Source organism: Rhinopithecus bieti, unplaced genomic scaffold (assembly GCF_001698545.2).
Source record: "Rhinopithecus bieti isolate Rb0 unplaced genomic scaffold, ASM169854v2 scaffold_81659, whole genome shotgun sequence".
Lineage (NCBI taxonomy): Eukaryota > Metazoa > Chordata > Mammalia > Primates > Cercopithecidae > Rhinopithecus > Rhinopithecus bieti.
In genome coordinates this window covers 2,502,470-2,523,326 of record NW_016837762.1, presented here as the reverse complement: position 1 = coordinate 2,523,326, position 20,857 = coordinate 2,502,470, and the positions used below count along the sequence as shown (strand labels likewise).

Sequence of the window (20,857 nt, the reverse complement as noted above, 5' to 3'; positions counted from 1 at the left end):
CACCACCACCACCACCACCAAAAGCACAAGCCCTAAGGGGCCCTCACACTTGAGGGAACTTGTGCCTATTCCTGCAATGAAGTTGCTGGCACGCCTTCCCCAGTAACGTGTTAGATAGGACTTTGTTACTATGCTATCTGAACGCTATATTTTATTTATTTATTTATTTATTTATTTATTTTTTGAGACGGCGTCTTGCTCTGTTGCCCAGGCTGGAGAGCAGTGGTGCGATCTCGGCTCACTACAACCTCCACCTCCAGGGTTCAAGTGATTCTCCTGCCTCAGCCTCCCGAGTAGCTGGGACTACAGGTGTCTGCGCCACCCACACCCGGCTAATTTTTTGTATTTTTAGTAGAGATGGGGTTTCACCATATTAGACAAGCTGGTCTTGAACTCCTGATCTCATGATCCATCTGCCTCGGCCTCCCAAAGTGCTGGGATTATAGGCGTGAGCCATTGCGCCCGGCGTATATTTTCAAAACTGCACAAGGCTCTTCTGTAGCAGGTTTTCTTGCGAATTATTTTTTGTTCAACAATGAGAGGGCTTGCTTTGGGGGTAGCAGGTGGACAGTGTGGATGCTGCGGGTTATTATTAGTAGTAGTAGTATTGGAGACGGAGTCTCACTCTGTCACCCAGGCTGGAGTGCAGTAGTTTGATCTCTGCTCACCTCCACCTCCCGGGTTCAAATGAATCTCCTGTCTCAGCCTCCCAAGTAGCTGGGATTAGAGGCACACGCCACCACACCCGGCTGATTTTTGTATTACTAGTAGAGATGGGGTTTCACCATGTTGGCCAGACTGGTCTCAGAAACTCCTGACCTCAGGTGATCCACCCACCTCAGCCTCCAAAAGTGATGGGATAACAGACGTGAGCCACCGCGTCTGGTCTATTGCCTATTATTTAGACACATTTTTTGGTAAGTGCAGCTAATCATGAAATTTGAAATCATGTAACTGTTTCAACAGAAATGCCATTGATTTAAGGCATTTTATTTTATTTTTATTCTGAGGCGGAGTCTCGCTCTATCTCCCAGGCTGGAATGCAGTGGCACGATCTTGGCTCACTGCAAGCTCCGCCTCCCGGGTTCACGCCATTCTCCTGCCTCAGGCTCCCCAGTAGCTGGGACTACAGGCGCCTGCCACCTCGCCCGGCTAATTTTTTGTATTTTTAGTAGAGACGGGGTTTCACCGTGTTAGCCAGGATGGTCTCCATCTCCTGACCTCATGATCCGCCCACCTTGGCTTCCCAAAGTGCTGGGATTACAGGCGTGAGCCACCGCGCCCAGCCCCATTTAAGGCATTTTAAAACCTGTTCTCCCTGAGGCCCTAATGGACCCTGGGGCAGGTCAGCAGGAGGCCGCGCCAGGCCTGGGCCCTTGGGAGACAGCCCACCTCCTCCACGCGGCGCCGCTCCTCCTTCTGCTCCTCTATGCGCCTCTGCCGCTGGTGCAGCAGGTGTTTGATGTGTGCCTCGGGGTCTCGCTGCTGCTGCTGCTGCAGCTGCTGCTGCTGTTTTAAAGCCTCTGAGTTGCTCTTATTTTCCTGCTGGAGGCGGAGAAATTCCCGGCGTAGAGTCGACTCTCCAGGCACGTTCATGATGGAGCTGGGCAGGGGTGGCACAAAGAAGCGTTGGGGTCAGAACCCTGTTGGTTCCCACTCTCAACCCCATGGGCCCGCCTGAGTGGGTGCTTTAACTGGATCAAAGCCTCTGCCTCTGGCCACTTCCAGGTGGCCAGGAGACTCACTGTCCCCTTCTGCCCGGTCTTCAGCCCTGTCCTCCTTTCCTATTACTGCTGCACCCCAGCTTCACCCTGAATTGCTCTCTCCCCAGCTCTTGCTTACTCATTTGTTCCACTTCTTAGCACTCGGGAATTTGGTTTCTAGGAGTCTCTACCTTTCTGTGCCCACCTCCCCCAGGCCGAGAGTCCCCAAAGCCAAGCACCACTGTAGTCCCCCCACTCAGTGATGACCTGCCCAACCCCCGCTCCGCCTGCCAGGCCTACCTTGGCTCTCCTTCCTCTCCATGGCTGTCGTCTTCCTCTTCGCTGCCGCTGTACTCATATTCTGTCTCCTCTGCAGGGGAGACCACTGCTTTTAACTCACCCAGTGCCCCAGACCCCGCCGTGGGCTAGGGAAACCTCGGGTGGGGATAACCAGAAGGTCTGTCTGGGTGGGCAAGCATGAGGGGCCCCACCCACTTCCTGGGAGCAATGGGAGGACAGTGGGTCTCAGGTGTGGGCCCGGACAGGGACCAGGACTGGGTCCCTGGGCAGCTGAGGTGTGGCAGAGCCCGTGCCTGGGCTCGCACACGTATGTGCTTAGCATGGAGTTTTCATAAGGATGTGAAAGGCCAGTCCTCCTCTGGAGGGCTGACTCAGATTGGGAGGGAAAGGAGGGAAAACCCCTTGGGGGTTGCAAGTTTGAGAAGGATCTCCTTGGACAGGGAGAGCTGGGGCCAAGGAGGGGAGCAGGAAGGGGAGCCAGGAGCGAGCAGGGCTGGCAGAGAGGAGCCAGGCTGGAGTGTCCCCTAGTACCTGCCCCCTCCAGCCTGCCCACTGACCTTTCTCACCCCGCTTCTTCCGGGATCGGTCAATGTGGTCCTTAAGCTGGATGCGGACCTGCCGCTCCGTGGGCTGGTCCCGGATGAAGGGAAACTTCAGCAGCTGCTCCGTGGGTGGGCGGCTCAGGTACGTCTTGATGAGACATGTGTCAATGAAGTCAATGAACTTCTTAGACCTGGAAACAGTGGTGGCTCACACTAGGAGGGTCCCCTCAGAAGGGATGGGTGCAGGAGGAAGAGGGTGGATCACTCATCCACAAGCCACCTTGACATCCCTCCTGTCTTCATATCCCAACACCAGTCACCACCCTCTGCCCCCCAAAATCTCTTCTCTGGTGAGATCCAAGCCTGAGCACAGAGAGCATGAAGGTGGGGACGGCCTTGTCCAGGGACCTTCCTTCCCAGAGCCCACACTCTCAGAGACCTACCACTTCTTGGACTTGAGTCTGGGCGGAGGGTTCCGAGGAATGAGGAAGAGGGCTCGCATGGGGTGCATGTCACACAGAGCTGGACACAGAAGAGACGCCCTCAGTCCCTTTCACTGCACTGGTGCTACAGGACCCTTTCTCAGCAGGGTCCCAGGACCCAGCTTCTCCCTGCAGCCCTCTCTGGACCCTTGCTTTCCCTCCGCTCCCACCCCTGGCAGACTCAGAACTTACGGGGGGCTCCCTCCGCCATCTCGATGGCTGTGATTCCTAGAGACCAAATGTCACTCTACAGACGGGAGAGAAGGAACAAGTGAATATTCCCGACAACTCTGCCTTGCAACCTCTCTTCACCCACCATCCTGGTCTCTTCAGGAGCCTTCCTGGGCCACACTCCTTCCTGCAGCAGTGCTCTCCAACCCCTCCCATCTTCCCACCTACACTTGCCTTGCCATAAGATGTTCCCCAGCCCCTCACTGCTAACATCATCCGACCTTCCTTTGTTCCCCAGCCTGCTCAGGTCCCATGGTCCCCATACTGCTTCCTGCCCTTGGCAGCCCCCGTGCTCCCAACTTTCCACTCCATACCCTGTAATCATATGTGGCATCAGGGTTCTCATCACAGGCGATGACCTCTGGAGCCATCCAGTAGGGAGTCCCAATGAAAGTGTTCCGTCTGCCCACGGTGCGGTCCAGCTGAGCACTCACCCCAAAATCCACTGTGAAGACACAGAGGGAGGGGTCAGCGTGGAGAGTCACCCCTGCTCCCTTGCCTCACATCCCTGCATGCACACACAGGACCTGCCTGAGGCAGCTGAGGTCCTGGCCCTACCCAGACACCCCAGCACCCTCCTTTACCCCACCAACATCCTGAAGCACCCGATTCCACCTTCCTGCATCTTAGAGAAAAACCCCGGTGAAAGGATCACGGACAGCATCCCAGGCAGGAGGGTCATCAGATCCCAGCTCTCCAGAGCAACCTGCAGAGCACCTGGCCCATAACAGGTGACAGGTGTAGAGCTTCCTGAGGGATTTTCAGCAGGAGGCAGGGCATTCCAGGGGGAGAGGGGAACGGGGAGGGAGTGAGCCTCCCCAACAAGGAGGAAGTTGGGCCTGAGCCACCGGAGGGAAAAAGGGGTGCCTCATTCTTTGTTCTGGGGGTGAAAGGGCCCCGTCAGCCTCAGAAGGAGCCGGCGCACCTAGCTTGACCTCAGCATTCTCTGTCAGCAGCACATTCTGCCCTTTGATGTCTCGATGGATGACCTTGTGGGCATGGAGATGGGCCAGACCCTGGGACGGGAGAGCAGGGAAATTAGCCATGGTGTTGGATGGGGTGGGAAAGAGTAAGTGGGGAGTGAGTTGAGGGGACAAGGAGCAATCAGTCTGGACAGGGCTGGGATGAAGGAGCAGACCCTCTCCACCAGGAGCCCAAGCAAGCTGAGCTGTCCTGGAGAGCTTCCTCAGAGTGGTGGCTCCAGGTGAATTCCCAAAGTTGCAGAGTTACAGGTGGAGAAGTGGCAGAGCTTGGAAACAGAGGAGCCTGTCTCCTCCAGCAGCCTGAGACTTCCCAAGGCTGGGACCCTGCTTCCACATCCCACCCGCATCAGGCCTGCTGCTCCCGAAAGGGGGCAGTTATGTCTCTTCCCAGTGCAGGGAGGATCTTTGCTCATGGAGAAGCTCCAGCCAGGGTAGCAGAGGAGGAGAGGACAAGGGGAAGGGCCTGGAGCTCACCCTGAGGATCTCCCTGCAGATGTAGGCGATACAGTCCTCCTTCAGGGCGTTTCCTTTCGTGTTCTTTACCAGGTCAGTCACTGAACCAGCACCACAGAACTCCATCACCAGCTAGGATCCCAGGAAGGTCCGGAAAGGAAAAGTATCAGTCAGACAAGCCCCCCAACCCCCGCCCCAATCCCCTGCTAGACTCCTGGAGAAGGACCAGAGACCTTGGGGCTAGAACTGGTATGAGCTGGAAAGCAAGGGCCACAGAAGCCTCACAAAGGCCACAGGACTTCCTGAAGTCGAGAGAGAGGGAAAAAGGCTGGGGGTGGTGGCTCACGCCTGTCATCCCAGCACTTTGGGAGGCTGAGGCAGGCAGATCACCTGAGGTCAGGAGTTCAAGACCAGCCTGGCCAACATGGTGAGCAAGACTCCGTCTCAAAAAAAGAAAAGAGAGAGAGAGAGAGAGAGAGAGAATACAGAACTGGCAGGTGGGGCTGGGATCAGAGTAGGAGTCCAATGAATCCCTGAAACTTTAGACAAAATGATGTAGGTATATGCGTTTTCCTTGAGGAAGGGTCTAGTAGTTTCATCAGATTCTCAATGGGATTCCAAACCCTAAAGCGGTTAAGAACTACTGCTTTACAGCCGGGTGTGGTGGCTCACGCCTGTCCCAGCACTTTGGGAGGCTGAGGCAGGTGGATCATGAGATCAGGAGTTCAAGACCAGCCTGGCTAACACGGTGAAACCCCATCTCTACTAAAAATACAAAAAATTAGCCACGCATGGTGGTGGGTGCCTGTAATCCCAGCTACTCGGGAGGCTGAGGCAGGAGAATCGCTTAAACCTGGGAGGCAGAGGTTGCAGTGAGCCGAGACTGCGCCACTGCACTCCAGCCTGGGCGACAGAGCGAGACTGTGTCTCAAAAAAAAAAAAAAAGAACTACTGCTTTGGATCAGGGGCTGGACCAAGGCCTGCTTCTGTATGGTCAGCAAGTCAAGAATGGTTTTTACCTTTTTTTTTTTTTTGAGACAGAGTCTTACTCTGTCGCCCAGAGTGGAGTGCAGTGGCGCAATGTCGGCTCACTGCAGCCTCCGCCTCCCAGGTTCAAGTGATTCTCCTGCCTCAGCCTCCCAAGTAGCTGGGACCACAGGCGCCTGCCACCACACCCCGGTTAATTTTTGTATTTTTAGTAGAGATGGTTTCACTGTGTTGACCAGGCTGGTCTTGAACTCCTGACCTCGCATGATCCACCCACCTCAGCCTCCCAAAGTGCTGGGATTACAGGCTTGAGCCACCACGCCTGGCCTGGTTTTTACATTGTTAAATGGTTGCGGGAAAATACAAAAAAAAGAATCATATTTTATGACATGTGAAAGTGAAAAAACATTCAAATGTGAGTGACCTCAGTGAAGGTGTTGGGGTATAGCCACGCTCATTCGTTTATGTACTGTCTATTGCTGCTTTCGTGGTACAACAACAGAATTGAGCAGCTGGGACAGCAAATATGACCTGCAAAGCCTAAAATATTTACTGTCTGGCCCTTCACAGAAAAAGTTTGCCAGTCCCTGACTTAGAAGCAGAAAAGGGACTAAGAATCAGTGATTCTCCAGGTCTGCTAGAGACAGAAAGAGTACGTAGGGTCTATCTAGACAGCTGCAGCAGGGAACCTGGGAAGACCGTGGGAGAAACTCCTCCAGAAAAAAGAGTAACAAGGCCAGGAGATGAGGAGGGCTCTGGGTCTGCACCTCCCAGGGAGAGCAGCTGAGCCCCGGAGGCAGAGAAGATGGGTCCAACCAGGCTTCCTGGGAATCAGCATGCTTGTCCAAGTTTTCACTAAAAGCCAGATCCAATGCAGGAAAAGGTTGGATGGACACACATTTGCATATGCAATACAAGTAATTTGCATATGCAATAAAAGTAATTTGCATGTGCCTACTCCTTGGGAGAGCAGAGCACAGTGAGAGGAGGGGAGGACCTGTGCCCAACAGGTCCAGAAGGGGGCGCCCCGCCACTAATGCCTCTAGCCAGACACGATCACCACACACACCTGGCAGGTACACCTCCCTGTCACCTTTCTCCCTTTCTTTGTGTGCATGAGTGTGTGTGTTCCCAAAAAGCCAAAGGGCCTTGGAGGCCAGGACCATGGCTCATGCTCGTCTATACAGAGTATACAGAAGTGCTTAGTAAGTGCTTGTCATCTGAATGGCTGCTGGGAGGGGAGACCTGGCATCAGCGCCAAAATTCCCGACAGCCATTGCCATACTCCCTGCTGCTCCATCCTCAGGGACTGGGCTCAGTACCACAAAGGGTGAGGCTGGGGGAACATGTCAGCACCAGTGCCCAGGCTAGGGAGGGGAATGACTCTTAGGAATGTTCTGGGCCAGGCAGGAGGAATTTGGGGGAGGCCCCAAGCTCCGCAGCAGGCTCTGGTTTGAATGGTGACCCAGAAGGGCTGGGTGCACTGTAGTGTGTGGGGTGCTGGGAGGAATCTGGGCTCTGTTATCTCCCACAAATATTTTGGTTCTGTTGCTTTCCCAGGAGCTGTGCTCAAAGGCAGGAAAACTGATGGACGGCCTCCCCATGGTCTCTCTAGCCTTTGCCAGGATTATATTTGCTTATTAAGAGCCGATCACAGAGTGTGAGATACTGGTTAGAGGAAGGGTTGGGGCAAACGCCAGGACCCCTCCCCACAAAACACTCAAAGAATGAGAGGCTGCAATTCATGGGGGCTGGAGTGCGGGGCCATCCATGAGGCAGGAGGCTCCTCTGGGCCCAGGGACAGGGGAGGCTGGGTAGACCGGAGGGAGGGTAGCTGGCGAGGAGAGATGCTGGGCACTGATACCGAGTCCTAGTGAACGGCCCAGAGACAGGGGGTGCGGGGAGGGCAGGCAGGGGGGCGTTTCTCACCCAGAGCTGGTCATCGTTTCCTGGGGGGCTCTTCTTGATGAAGGCTCCATAGTAGGTGGCAATATTGCGGTGGTGAGAGTATTTTTTCAGCATGTTGATCTCCTGTTTGATCTCTTCCTCCTCGTCCTAGGCAAATGGGAGGAGCTGAGCCCTGAGACTCCCCCCACACTCCCTTCTCGGTGGTCCAACCCTCCCACTGCCCAGCTCCACTCCCTACCTCGGTGACATCCATGACCTTGATGGCAGCCAGCTGCCCAGTCTTGACATGCCGACCCTGCAGGACAGAGGGATCTGAGTCTATGCTCAGAGAGCGGAACGTTCTGAGGGCTTGACTCTGGGAGACACAGCTGTTGACTGTTTTCTGTCTTACAAAATGGCCCTTGGCTGGGCACTGTGGCTCATGCCTGTAAACCCAACACTTTGGGAGGCCGAAGCAGGTGGATCACTTGAGACCAGGAGTTCGAGACCAGCCTGGCCAACATGGAGAAACCCCGTCTCTACTAAAAATACAAAAATTATCTGGGTGTGGTGGCGGGCGCCTGTAATCCCAGCTACTCAGGAGGCTGAGGCAGGAGAATTGCTTAAACCTGGGAGGCAAGCCAAGACCAGGCCACTGCACTCCAGCCTGGGGGACAAAGCGAGACTCTGTCTCAAAAAATAAATAAATAAATAAAATAAAGTACCCCTCCTTGTGGCTACACACCTCAGTGAACGTGCTGCTCATGGGAGTGGACAGAGGCAGAGCACTCCTGAGCCATCATGGTCAACAGAAAAACCACCTACAGTGGACTTCCAAGTTACGGGCTCAATAAAGGCGAAGGGTCTCCTCCCAGAAAAACTCAAGACAGATGAGTAAGAAACACTTATGTTCTGTTCCAGCCTCTCTGGCTTGGACTTTACAGTCTGAAAGTTAGAGCAGGGCGGGAAAGATACTTCTTCATCCTGATGGAGGATGGAGGCAGGAGGAGGAGGAGGCTGGGGAGGGAGGGGCTTTGCCTCATCCTCTTCTCCTAAGCAAGACAAAATGCTGGGGTGCTTTCCTGACTCACCAACTCTGGACAGGAGGCCTCTCCCAGAATCAACTTCACCCACACAGCTTTTTATTCTTGTCGATAGGGAAAGAGCAGAGACAGAGCTGAGATTTTAGGGAACTTAGAGAAACACAGAGGGGCTAGCCGACTGCTTGGCTAATGCTCCCGCCACCGTCACCAGTCCGAGCGGGAAAAAACTTCCCCTTCTTGAGTGTGTCCCAGTCATTGACCTCCTCCCCCAACATCTTTCTGAAATTCCTAGTGGGAGCATCTAAGGCTTGGAGAGGAAAGCCCAAAGGCTTCCTGGGGAGGAGCAGAGTGGAGGAAGGTGGCCCCTCGTGGGGATGGATTGGCTTTGCCAGCCCATGGGTTATTTTTATCCTTAGCCATTCAAGACCCCAAGCCCAGAGATGCAGAAGCACATGGCACCACTATTCCCATGGCAACAACAAGGCAAGAGATTGCGGGTGGGGTGCCTGTTTCCCCAAAGTTTGCAAGAGAAGGAGCGTAAGAGAAAGGCAGGTGGTCTCAGCGACACAGGAAACACGGGGCTAGAGATGCAGAAGAGACTTGTGACAGTATCCAGCACTCTGTCTGGAGATGAAAAAGCCACGGGTCCCAGGGGGCTCCAGTAAGAGGCAGCATTCACCCTGAGCATCCTCACTCCCCACCGCAACGGCTCCCCCCATGCGAATGTGAGCAGTGGTCAGGCCACCTCACTCCCCACCGCAACGGCTCCACCCATGCAAATGTGAGCAGTGGTCAGGCCACCTCACTCCCCACTGGGGCTCCCCCCATGCAAATGTGAGCAGTGGTCAGGCCACCTCACTCCCCGCTGGAGCGGCTCCCCCCATGCGAATGTGAGCAGTGGTCAGGCCACCTCACTCCCCGCTGGAGCGGCTCCCCCCATGCGAATGTGAGCAGTGGTCAGGCCACCTCACTCCCCGCTGCAGCGGCTCCACTCATGCGAATGTGAGCAGTGGTCAGGCCACCTCACTCCCCACTGGAGCGGCTCCCCCCATGCGAATGTGAGCAGTGGTCAGGCCACCTCACTCCCCACTGCAGCAGCTCCCCCCATGCGAATGTGAGCAGTGGTCAGGCCACACGGGAGGGCTGGGCTGGCCAACCTAAAAGCTACCATTGGTGGCTGAGAACATGCCACTTCTGTCAGGCACAGAGGCAGCTCAAAAGCAGAAAGCCTGAGTTCTGGTTCCAGCTCTGGCTCCAGCATGCCAGCTGTGGGAACAGAGACCACTTCCCCTCCGCAGAAGGCCACCCATTAGGTGCCACTACCTCAAAGTCCTGGGTCTCTTTGTGGTCCGGGGAGAGGCCAAACCCACACCTCTGGCCTTAGCTCTCTCTGAATCCCAGGAGAGTTCTGACACACAAGGCCGTATGCCCTTTTGCCTGCTCTCACTGCTGCAAGCCACCCTTCCTGGCTGCCGGCCTGTTCCCACCACGTCCGGGACTGGCTCTGCACTCAGGCAGAGAGAGGCATCAACAGTGCCTCCTCCTGGGTGCTCTTTCCTCTCCCCCTCTCTACCTTTCCAGGGCCTCTGGCATCTCCTGTAGCCCCCCTCAGACCTGCAGACCAGGAACCTACTTCCTTCCACTCCTCCCAAGAGTGCCCTGCAGATGTGGAGGTCACACTTCCGCACCATTCGTCTCACCTTGTACACCTGTCCGTAGGTTCCATTGCCGACCACCTCCACAAGCTCAAAGATCCCAGCAGGGTCCTAGGGGCAGGGGACAGGAGGGAGACAGAAGAATACTGCGTCAGGACTTTAGAAAAGGATTACAGAGCTAGAGAAGAGGAAAGTGGTATCCAGTCAAGATATGAGAGCGAACACCAGTATATCAGGAGGGCACGCAGCGGGAACCCTGGTGGCTGGCTGCCCTTTTCCTGGATTGGTTCAGAGTGAACGTTCTACGGGAAAAGTTAGAAGAAGTGAGTGGCCGGGCGCAGTGGCTCACGCCTGTAATCCCAGCACTTTGGGAGGCCGAGGCGGGCACATCACAAGGTCAGGAGATCGAGACCATCCTGGCTAACACGGTGAAACCCCGTCTCTACTAAAAATACAAAAAATTAGCTGGGCGTGGTGGCGGGTGCCTGTAGTCCCAGCTACTCGGGAGGCTAAGGCAGGAGAATGACGTGAACCCGGGAGGCGGAGGTTGCAGTGAGCTGAGACTGTGCCACTGCCCTCCAGCCTGGGTGACAGAGCAAGACTCCATCTCTGGGAAAAAAAAAAAAAAAAAAGAAGCGAGAGAACGTGGACGTCAGAGCCCAGAGAGCTTTTCAAAGACATGTTCCCAATTTCAAATTCACTGAGAAACTGCGTCTGTATCCTCATCTGCAAAATGAGGGTGCCCGAGAACCTGCCTCTGGAGTTGGTACTCACATTTTAGTGGAGAAATGCCCATCAAATGCTTCAGATGGTTCCTGGCACCAGAGCGTGTGCCCAATAAAAGTTAATGACCATTATTATCATCTTACTTCTTAAAAGCAGGGATGAGGAAAGCTAGCAGGGAGCAGGAATTTGAGGGCCACCATCCTTTTGTCCTTCCCTCTTCCCAGTCCCCCTGACACTGAGGGCTTCCAGGCCAGGGTTTGAGGGCAATTGGGAGCAGAGGGACCTGGAGGAAGGGAGTGAGGTGATGGTGAGAAAGGGCCTCTGAGAGGGGAGAACTTTCCGTTCCTACTTTTCTGAGCCAAGCAGTACCAGGAGGAGAGGGCCCGAAGGGCTCGAACAAAGCCTCTAAAGAGGCTCATTCTGCCCCTGGGCCAAGAGCAGGCAGGCCTGGCCTCAGTAACACAGCTGCTGTCGGAGGCTACCCACACCCTCCTGGCAGAACTTTTTTTTTTTTTTTGAGAGAAAGAAGTTGGCAGGTGGAGCTGCAAGCTGAAGAGACATATAGGCCAGTACTGTCCATACTCCTGCACCTCCTGCACCTCCTGCAGAATGATGGCTCTTTTTTATTTTTCTTTTGAGACTGGTTCTAACTCTGTCACCCAGGCTGGATGCAGTGGTACAATCATAGCTCACTGCAGCCTCAGTCTCCTGGGCTCAAGCAGTCCTCCCACCTCAGCCTCCCAAAACATTAATATTATAGGCATAACCCAGCATGCACAGCTAAAAAAATACTTAATAGGTGTAAAACACAGTAGGATCCACAGGAAAGAGAGGTGTTGTCACTGCAGTGCGGAGGGCTAACGAGAGGTCTTTCTGACCCTGAGAGCTGGAAATAACCTGAAAAAAGTCATCTCATCCGTCTTCAGTTCTAGATTAGAAGCTCAAAGACCACAGAGTTCCCCACAGAGCTGCCCAACAGAAGAACTCATCCATTCTGAGGCCTCTAAACTGACTGCTGCAAAGTCCTTGAATCAAACTGTAGTGCTTTCTGAGATGGAGGGAGACAGGAAAAAGGACCTATGGTCATAATTTTCTGAACACTCCTAATCTAAGAGGGAAAATACCGTGGGCCTGTTAGAGCTGTAATGATCTGTCACCATCAACTCAAATTACTATAAGTACATTTTAATTTTGTAACCTTGACTCCCAATCTGTCTCCTTCCCCTATGTTTGGGCGGCACTGAGGGATGAAGGAATATTTGAGGTCAGACACCCTGGGTTCAGATATCGACATTTAATGGGTTTCAAGTTGGTTTCCTGAAAACTCTTACTGGAAAGGGTGATTCAGAGAAGCAAGATGGGGTCCCGCACGTGGCACTCTCATTGTGATCTCTTACCCTCTCCCCACCCAGATGCTCCATGTTTCAATAGCAGCACCCCTTTCCCACCACGGTCTAGTCTCTGCCTAATCCTCTTCCTCCTCCCTTTCCTGTATCATAGCCACCCTGTCCTTTCTCCCTTCAAAATGTGCCTGGCTTGTCTGCCACCTCAGACCAATCCCTCATGTCCTCCCTCCTGGAGCTCTTGCCTCCCCATGTCTTCCTTCTGCTGCCACTGATTTAACTCTTCCAAAATGGCGCTTTCCTGATTTTACTCTTCTGCCCAGAACTGGTAGTGGGGCTCCCCAATGCTTAGAGAGTCCCAACACCTCAGCCTGATATTTAACGATGCCCCGTTATTATTCAACCACTAAGTATCTTCTGAGTGAGCGCCTCCATTTGCCCTGCACTGGGCGAAGCTCTAAGCAGAGAAAACCTGTAACGTAATCGTATCTCATTTCATTCATCGATAACATATTTCTTGAGCACAAACTATGTAATAACTCCCAAATTAGACACAAAAGGGAGCTCACCGATATATGAGAAATATAAAACCTTATAATTGTATAGATTAGCCAAGTACTCAAATATGAAGATGTGGCAGTCTACAATTATGTATCACAACAGCAGCTGAAAGCACGAAAGTTGCTGAGATGCTGCTTGGTGTGGCAGAAAGAGCATGGGAGAAGGGTTTTCAACTCTGGCATTAGTCGTGTGTCTCTGTGCAAGTATTTAACTGTTTGACGCCTTGTTCCCCTCCCACAAGCTAAGAGGGGGTTGGATTGTGTAAAAAGTCCACTTTAAGGTTGGGCGTGGTGGCTCATGCCTGCAATCCCTGCACTTTGGGAAGCTGAGGAGGGTGGATTACCTGAGGTCAGGAGTTCGAGACCAGCCTGGCCAACATTGTGAAACCTCATCTCTACTAAAAAATACAAAAATCAGCTGGGTATGGTGGTGGGCACCTGTAAACCCAGCTACTCAGGAGGCTGAGGTAGGAGAATTACTTGAATTCAGGAGGCGGAGGTTGCAGTGAGCTGAGATCGCGCTGTTGCACTCCAGCCTGGGTGAAAGAGTGAGACTCCTTATCGAAAAAAAGAAAAGAAAACGAAAAAGAGCAGCAAAGACCATGCTGTGCTGTGGGAGAGCAGTCTGGGTCTGAATGTTGAATTGGGGATGTTGCTATGGGAGAGTGGTGACAACGTGCTAGCAGCCCTACCTCGCTCTCAGCATCTCCTCGGCTTCAGCGTCCACTCTGGCAGCGCTTGAGGAGCCCTTCAGCTCGCCACTACACTGTGGGAGCCCCTCTCTGGGCTGACTGACGCCCGAGCAGGCTCCCTCTGCTTGCAGGGAGGTGCGGAGGGAGAGTCGTGGGTGGGAACTGAGGCTGCACACAGCGGTCCTGAGCCAGCGCGAGTTCCGGGTGGGCATGGGCTGGGTGGGCCCTGCACTTGGAGCGGCCGGCCGGCAACGCCGGTCCTGGGCAGTGAGGGGCTTAGCACCTGGACGAGCAGCTGAGGAGGGTGTGCCAGGTCCCCCAGCACTGCAGCCCGCCATGCCCGAGTCCCACCCCCACAACACCGCGGGCTCCCACACAGCCTGGGCCTCCACCGACGCGGTGCCCAGTACCATTGGCTGCCCAAGGGCTGAGGAGTGTGGGTGGCAGCGCGGGACTGATGGGCAGCTCCACCTGCAGCTGGGCTACCACTAGGCAAAGCCAGCTGGGCTACCACTAGGCAAAGCCAGCTGGGCTTCTGACTTGGGTGGGGACTTGGAGAACTTTTATGTCTAGCTGGAGGATTGTGTATGCACCAATCAGCACACTGTGTCTAGCTCGGGGTTTGTGTATGCACCAATCAGCACTCTGTGTCTAGCTCAGGGATTATAAACGCACCAATCAGCACCCTGTGTCTAGCTCAAGGTTTGTAAACACACCAATCAGTGCTCTGTGTCTAGCTAATCTAGTGGGGACTTGGAGAACTTTTGTGTTTAGCTAAAGGATTGTAAATGTGCCAATCAGCACTCTGTCTAGCTCAGTGATTATAAACGCGCCAATCAGCACTCTGTCAAAATGGACCAATCAGCTCTCTGTAAAACGGATCAATCAGCTCACTGTAAAATGGACCAATCAGCAGGATGTGGATGGGGTCAGATAAGAGAATAAAAGCAGGCTGACGAAGCCAGCAGTGGCAACCTGCTCAGGTCCCCTTCCACATTGTGGAAGCTTTGTTTTTTTGCTCCTCGCAATAAGTCTTGCTGCGGCTCACTCTTTGGGTCCGCATTGCCTTTATGAGCTGTAACACTCACTGCAAAGGTCTGCAGCTTCACTCCTGAAGCCAGCAAGACCACGAACCCACCAGAAGGAAGAAACTCTGGACACATCTGAACATCTAAAGGAACAAACTCCAAACACACTATCTTTAAAAACTGTAACACTCAACCGCGAGGGTCCACGGCTTCATTCTTAAAGTCAGTGAGACCAAGAACCCACCATTCTGGACACAGTGGGAGAGCAGTCTGGGTTTGAATGTTGAATTGGGGATGTTAAAGGATACACAGGTACATTCTATTGGGCAGTTAGAAACAAGGATCTGTAAATACAATTTACAGACATTTGTGAGTGTGAGAGTTGGAGATACAAACAAGATGTCCAGGGAGAGTGTGGATGGCCACAGGCAACACATGAGAGCAGCAGAAGAGACGCCAGAAGAGGAGATGGTCATGGAGGCTGCAGGGGGGATAAGGGGAGAGTGATGGCCTCGAATGTGGCAGAGCAGCCAGAGGGCACTGAAAAAAATCCCACTGACCTCAGCAGCTAGGAAACCACTGGGAACTGCCGTTGTGTGAGCAGAGGGCAGACAGCGGGGGCTGGAGGAGACGGGTGTGCTGAGGAAATGAGGGCAGCACCCTTTCTGGAGAAGTCTAACCTTGAGAGGAAGGGGGAAAATCAGATGACAGAGTTGGCAGCAAAGTCAGACAATAGAGTTTTCAAAATAGGGAAGATCGTTCATGATTATGGAGGGAAGAAGCCAAAAAGGGTGGATGTTTGAGGAGTTGATTTTTCTTTTGATTTTGAGACAGATTCTCTCTCTGTCACCCAGGCTGGAGTGCAGAGGCATGATCTTGGCTCACTGCAACCTCCACCTCCCCGGGTGCAAGCGATTCTCCTGCTTTAGCCTTCTGAGTAGCTGTGATTACAGACACGCACCACCACTCCTGGCTAATTTTTGTATTTTTAGTAGAGACGGGGTTTCACCATGTTGGTCAAACTGGTCTCAAAGTCCTGACCTCGTGATCCACCCGCCTCGGCCCCGTGAAGTGCTGGGATTACAGGCGTGAGCCACTGCGCCCAATTTTTGTATTTTTTATGGAGACAGGGTTTCACCATGTCGCCCAGGCTGGTCTCGGATCCTCAGCTAAACAGATCCACCTGCCTTGGACTCCCAAACTGCTGGGATTACAGGGGTGAGGCACCATGCCTGACTCTGTCCATCCTTTTTTTTTTTTTTTTTTAGACTTAGTCTCATTCTGTTGCCCAGGCTAGAGTGCAGTGGTGCGATCTCAGCTCACTGCAATCTCCACCTCCTGGGTTCAAGTGATTCTCTTGCCTCAGTCTCCTGAATAGCTGGAATTACAGGTGCCCGCCACCACACTTGGCTAATTTTTTTGTATTTTAGTAGAGACAGGATTTCACCATGTTGTCCAGGCCAGTCTTGAACTCCTGACCTCAAGTGATCCGCCCACCTCGGCCTCCCAAAGTGCTGGGATTACAGGAGTGAGCCACCGCACCCAGCCTGTCCATTCTTTTGATTGGAGCCATCCTAGTAGGTATGAAGTGGTATCTCATTGTGGTTTTGAATTGTATTTCCCCGGGAGGCTGAGGCAGGAGGATCCTGTAAGTCCAGAATTCGAGGCTGCAGTGAGCTATGACCATGCCACTGTACTCCAGTCTGAGCAACAGTGAGATTGCCTCCCTACCCCATCTAGAAAAGGATGGACAGTCAAAGGCGTTGAGGAGGGCATTTGGGGAAGCTGACACTGTCATACGCTGCTGCTGGGAATGTAGAATGGTACAGCCACTTTGGAAAACAGTTTGACAGTTCCTCAAATGTTAAACAATGAGTTATCGTATCACCCAGCCATTTCACTTCTAGGTAGATACTCAAGAAAAGTGAAAACATATATCCACACAAAAATATGTAGATGGATGCCCACAGCAGGATTATTAATAACCAAAAAGTAGAAACAACCCAAATATCCATCAACTGATGAATAGATACATGTGATATATCTATATAATAGAATGATATTGGCAATAAAAAGAAATGAAGACCAGGTGTGGTGGCTCACGCCTATAATCCCAGTGCTTTGGGAGGCTGAAGTGGGAGGATCACTTGAGGTCAAATGGCTTGAGCCTGCTTGGCAGGTTTGAGACCAACCTTGGCAAGATAATAAGACCCCATCTCTATAAAAAAAATTTTAAAAATTAGTGAGGCATGGTGGAAGGATCCCTCGGGCCCAGGAGCTGAAGGCAGTAGTGACCTATGATAGTACCACAGCACCCCAGCCTGGGTGACAGAGTGAGTGAGACCTTGCCTCTTAAAAAAAAAAAAAAAAAGGGAATAAACTACTGCTAGATGTTGCAACATGGATGAACCTTGAAAACATTATGCTTAATGAAAGAAGCTAGTCACAAAAGGCCACATTTATGTGTAATGTTCAGAATAGGTAAATCCAAAGAGATGAAAAGTAGATTAGTGGTTGCCAGGGGCTGGGAGGAAGGGGAAAATGGGTAATGACTGCTAATGCATACTGGGTTTCATTTGGGGAAAATGAAAAGGTTCTGAAATTAGATAGTGAAGATGGTTGCATAAGTCTGTGAGTATAACAAAAACCACTTTAAAATATTTTAATTTTTGTTAGTTTGTTTTTTGAGACAGGGTCTCACTTTGTTGCTGAGGTTGGAGTGTAGTAGTGTGATCTCAGCTCACTGCAACCTCTGCCTCCTGAGCTCAAGCAATCCTCCTGCCTCAAACTCCCAAGTAGCTGGGACTACAGGTGCACACCACCACACCTGGCTAATTTTTATATTTTTTGTAGAGATGGGGTTTCACTATATTGCCCAAACTGGTCTTGAACTCCTGAGTTCAAGTGATCCGCCTGCCTTGGCCTCCCAAAGTGCTGGCATTATAAGCATGAGCCACCACCCCTGGCCTAAAATATTTTTAAAGGGTAAACTTTATGGTATGTAAATTATATTTCAATAAACCTGTTATTAAAAATAATAATCCTTCAGTATCACTAATAATAGGAGAAATGCAAATCAAAACCCAAAGAGATAGCATCTCACCCCAGTTAAAGGGTTATTATCAAAAGACAAAAAGGCTGGGCATAGTGGCTCACACCTGTAACTGTAATCTCAACACTTTGGGAGGCTGGGGTGGGAGGATCACTTGAGCCCAGGAGTTCAAGACATGCCTGGGCAACATAGTGAAACCACTCCTCTACAAAAAATAAAATAGTCTCAAAAAAAAAAAAAAATTGGCGGGGCCCGGTGGCTCACGCCTGCAATCCCAACGCTGGGAGGCCGAGGCAGGCGGATCATGAGGTCAGGAGATCGAGACCATCCTGGCTAACACGGTGAAACCCCATCTCTACTAAAAATACAAAAAATTAGCCAGGCGTGGTGGCGGGCGCCTGTAGTCCCAGCTACTCAGGAGGCTGAGGCAGGAGAATGGCGTGAACCCTGGAGGGGGAGCTTGCAGTGAGCCACTGCACTCCAGCCTGGGAGACAGAGCGAGACTCTGTCTCAAAAAAAATAAATAAATAAAAAATAAAATAAATAAATACATACATACACAAATATAAAATAAAAATGAATAAATACAAATAAAATAATGTTTAAAAGACAAAAAAAAAAAAAAGAGATGCTGCCAAGGATATAGAGAAAGGGGAACTCTTACACTGTTGGTGGGAATCTAAATTAGTACAGCCTCTATGGACAACAGCATGCAGGTTCCTCAAAAAACTGAAAATAGAACTATCACAAGATCAGGCAATGTCACTGCTGGGTATACATCCAAAAGAGAAAAAATTGTCAGGTACAGTGGCCCACACCTGTAATGTGAGCACTGTGGGAGAAAGAGGCAGGAGGATCACTGAGTCTAGGAGTTAGAGGCCACCCTGAGCAACACGGCGAGACCCTGTCTCTACAAAAGGTACAAAAAATTAGCTGGACGGGGTGGTATGCACCTGTAGTCCAAGTTACCTGGGAGGCTGAGGCAGAATTGCTTGACCCTGGAGGTGGAAGTTACAGTGAGCCGAGATCGTGCCATTGCACTCCAGCCTGGGCGATAGGAGTGAAACTCTGTCTCAAAAATAATTAAATAATAATTAAAAAATTAAAACATTAGGCTGGGCCCAGTGGCTCACACCTGTAATCCCAACACTTCGGGAGGCCAAGGCAGGCAGATCACGTGGTCAGGAGATTGGGACCATCCTGGTTAACATGGTGAAACCCCGTCTCTACTAAAAATACAAAAAAATTAGCCAGGTGTGGTGGCGGGCTCCTGTAGTCCCAGCTACTCGGAAGGCTGAGGCAGGAGAATGGCGTGAACCCCAGGAGGAGTTGCAGGGAGCAGAGATCGCGCCACTGCACTCCAGCCTGGGCGACAGAGCGCGACTCCATCTCAAAAATAAATAAATAAATAGCCAGGTGTGGCAGTGTGCACCTGTGCTACCAGCTACTTAGGAGGCTGAGGTGGGAGGACTGCTTGAGCCCAGGAGTTTGAGGCTGCATGCAGTCAGTCATGATCATGCCACTGCACTCCAACCTGGGCAACAGGGTAAGACCCTGTCTCACAAAAAAAGAAAAAAAAAAAACAAGAAATCAGCACATGGGGAGACATCTATACTCCTATATTTATTATAGCACTAGTCATAACAGCCAAGATATAGAGTTAAATTAAATAAATGCATACATAAAATATTGCATATCTATGTGGAATGTTATATGGAATATAGATGGAATGTTATTCGGCCATAAAAAGTAATGAAATCGGTTCACCTGCAGCAACATGGATCAGCCTAGAGGATATTCTGTTAAGTGAAATACACCAGGCATAGAAACACAAACATTACATGCACTCTCTCATATGTGGGGACTAGAAAGAGCTGGTCTCAAGGAGGTGGAGAGTCAAACTGGGGTTGCCAGAAGCTGAGAAGGGCAGGGGGATGAAGACAGGCTGGTTAATGGATTCAGAAATACAGGTGGATAGAAGAAACACTAGAAGGTTCTAGTGTCTGACAGCACAGTAGGGTAACCACAGTTATGAATACTTTATTGTAAATTTAAAAAGAGCTAGAAGAGGGTCGGGTGCGGTGGCTCACGCCTGTAATCCCAGCACTTTGGGACGTCAAGGGTGGATCACCTGAGGTCAGGAGTTGGAGACCAGCCTGGCCAGTTGGGTGAAACCCTATCTCTACTAAAAATACAAAAATTAGCTGGGCATGGTGGCGCATGCCTGTAGTTCCAGCTACTCGGGAGGCTGAGGCAGAAGAATCACCTGAACCTGGAAGATGGAGGTTGCAGTGAGCCGAGATCATGCCATTGCACTCCAGCCTGAGCAACAGAGCGAGACTCTGTCTAAAGATAAAATAAAAATAAAAAATTAAAACAAAGAGCTAGAAGATATGGAATGTTCTCAACAAAATCAAATAAGTGTTTGAGGTAACGGATATCCAAATTATGTTGACTTAATCATTATACATAGTACGCATGTATCAAAAGATCACATATTCCATCAATATGTATAATTATGTATCAATTACTTTGTTTTCTTTTTTGGAGACAGAGTCTCACTCTGTCACCCAGGCTGGAGTGCAATGGTGCCATCTCGGCTCACCGCCACCTCCGCCTTCCAGATTAAAGCGATTCTCCTGCCTCAGCCTCAAGAGTAGCTGTGATTACCAGCCTCGCAACTAGCTGTGACCACCATACCTGGCTAATTTTTGTAATTTTAGTAGAGATGGGGTTTTGCCATGTTAGCCAGGCTGGCCTCAAACTCCTAACCTCAGGTGATCCACCCACCTTAGCCCCCCAAAGTGCTGGGATCATAGGCGTGAGCCACTGCACCTGGCCCAATTTTTAAAAATACAAAAAAAAAAACTAGCCGGGAGAGGTGGCAGGCGCCTGTAGTCCCAGCTACTCGGGAGACTGAGGCAGGAGAATGGCGTAAACCGGGAGGCGGAGCTTGCAGTGAGCCGAGATCCGGCCACTGCACTCCAGGCTGGGCGGCAGAGCGAGACTCCGTCTCAAAAAAAAAAAAAAGAAAGAAATATTCCAAACAGGCATGACAGGTGTGGTGGGTGGCTCATGCTTGTAGTCCCAGCACTTTGGGAGGTTGAGGTGGGACAATTGCTCGAGGCCAGGAATTCGAGACCAGGCTGGACAACATAGTGAGACTCCATCTCTGAAAAAAAAAAAAAAA

At 51.6% G+C, this 20,857-nt stretch overlaps 2 protein-coding genes across 19 annotated transcripts in view; one reads left to right on the top strand and one right to left on the bottom strand.

Annotated features, from left to right (window-relative positions):
- The window catches only part of MINK1 (misshapen like kinase 1), a 68,614-nt gene that overhangs the window by 9,551 nt on the left and 38,206 nt on the right, over positions 1 to 20,857 (bottom strand). For 15 of the 18 annotated variants that reach the window (XM_017865906.1, XM_017865915.1, XM_017865923.1 and 12 more), the window contains exons 2-12: positions 10,312 to 10,377; positions 7,828 to 7,884; positions 7,611 to 7,736; positions 4,716 to 4,826; positions 4,184 to 4,274; positions 3,573 to 3,703; positions 3,220 to 3,274; positions 2,989 to 3,067; positions 2,561 to 2,736; positions 2,004 to 2,073; positions 1,393 to 1,603 (exon numbers count right to left, since the gene is read on the bottom strand). In XM_017865906.1, coding sequence (XP_017721395.1) covers positions 1,393 to 1,603; positions 2,004 to 2,073; positions 2,561 to 2,736; positions 2,989 to 3,067; positions 3,220 to 3,274; positions 3,573 to 3,703; positions 4,184 to 4,274; positions 4,716 to 4,826; positions 7,611 to 7,736; positions 7,828 to 7,884; positions 10,312 to 10,377 — 1,173 coding nt within the window. Of the gene's footprint in view, positions 1 to 1,392; positions 1,604 to 2,003; positions 2,074 to 2,560; positions 2,737 to 2,988; positions 3,068 to 3,219; positions 3,275 to 3,572; positions 3,704 to 4,183; positions 4,275 to 4,715; positions 4,827 to 7,610; positions 7,737 to 7,827; positions 7,885 to 8,659; positions 8,716 to 10,311; positions 10,378 to 20,857 lie in introns of those variants that run through there. The other 3 variants (XM_017865908.1, XM_017865918.1, XM_017865920.1) reach the window with 2 other exon arrangements.
- Positions 13,924 to 20,857, top strand: part of LOC108524797 (uncharacterized) — a 20,342-nt gene continuing 13,408 nt past the window's right edge. The window contains 1 exon segment of the mRNA XM_017865867.1: positions 13,924 to 14,023. Coding sequence (XP_017721356.1) covers positions 13,924 to 14,023 — 100 coding nt within the window.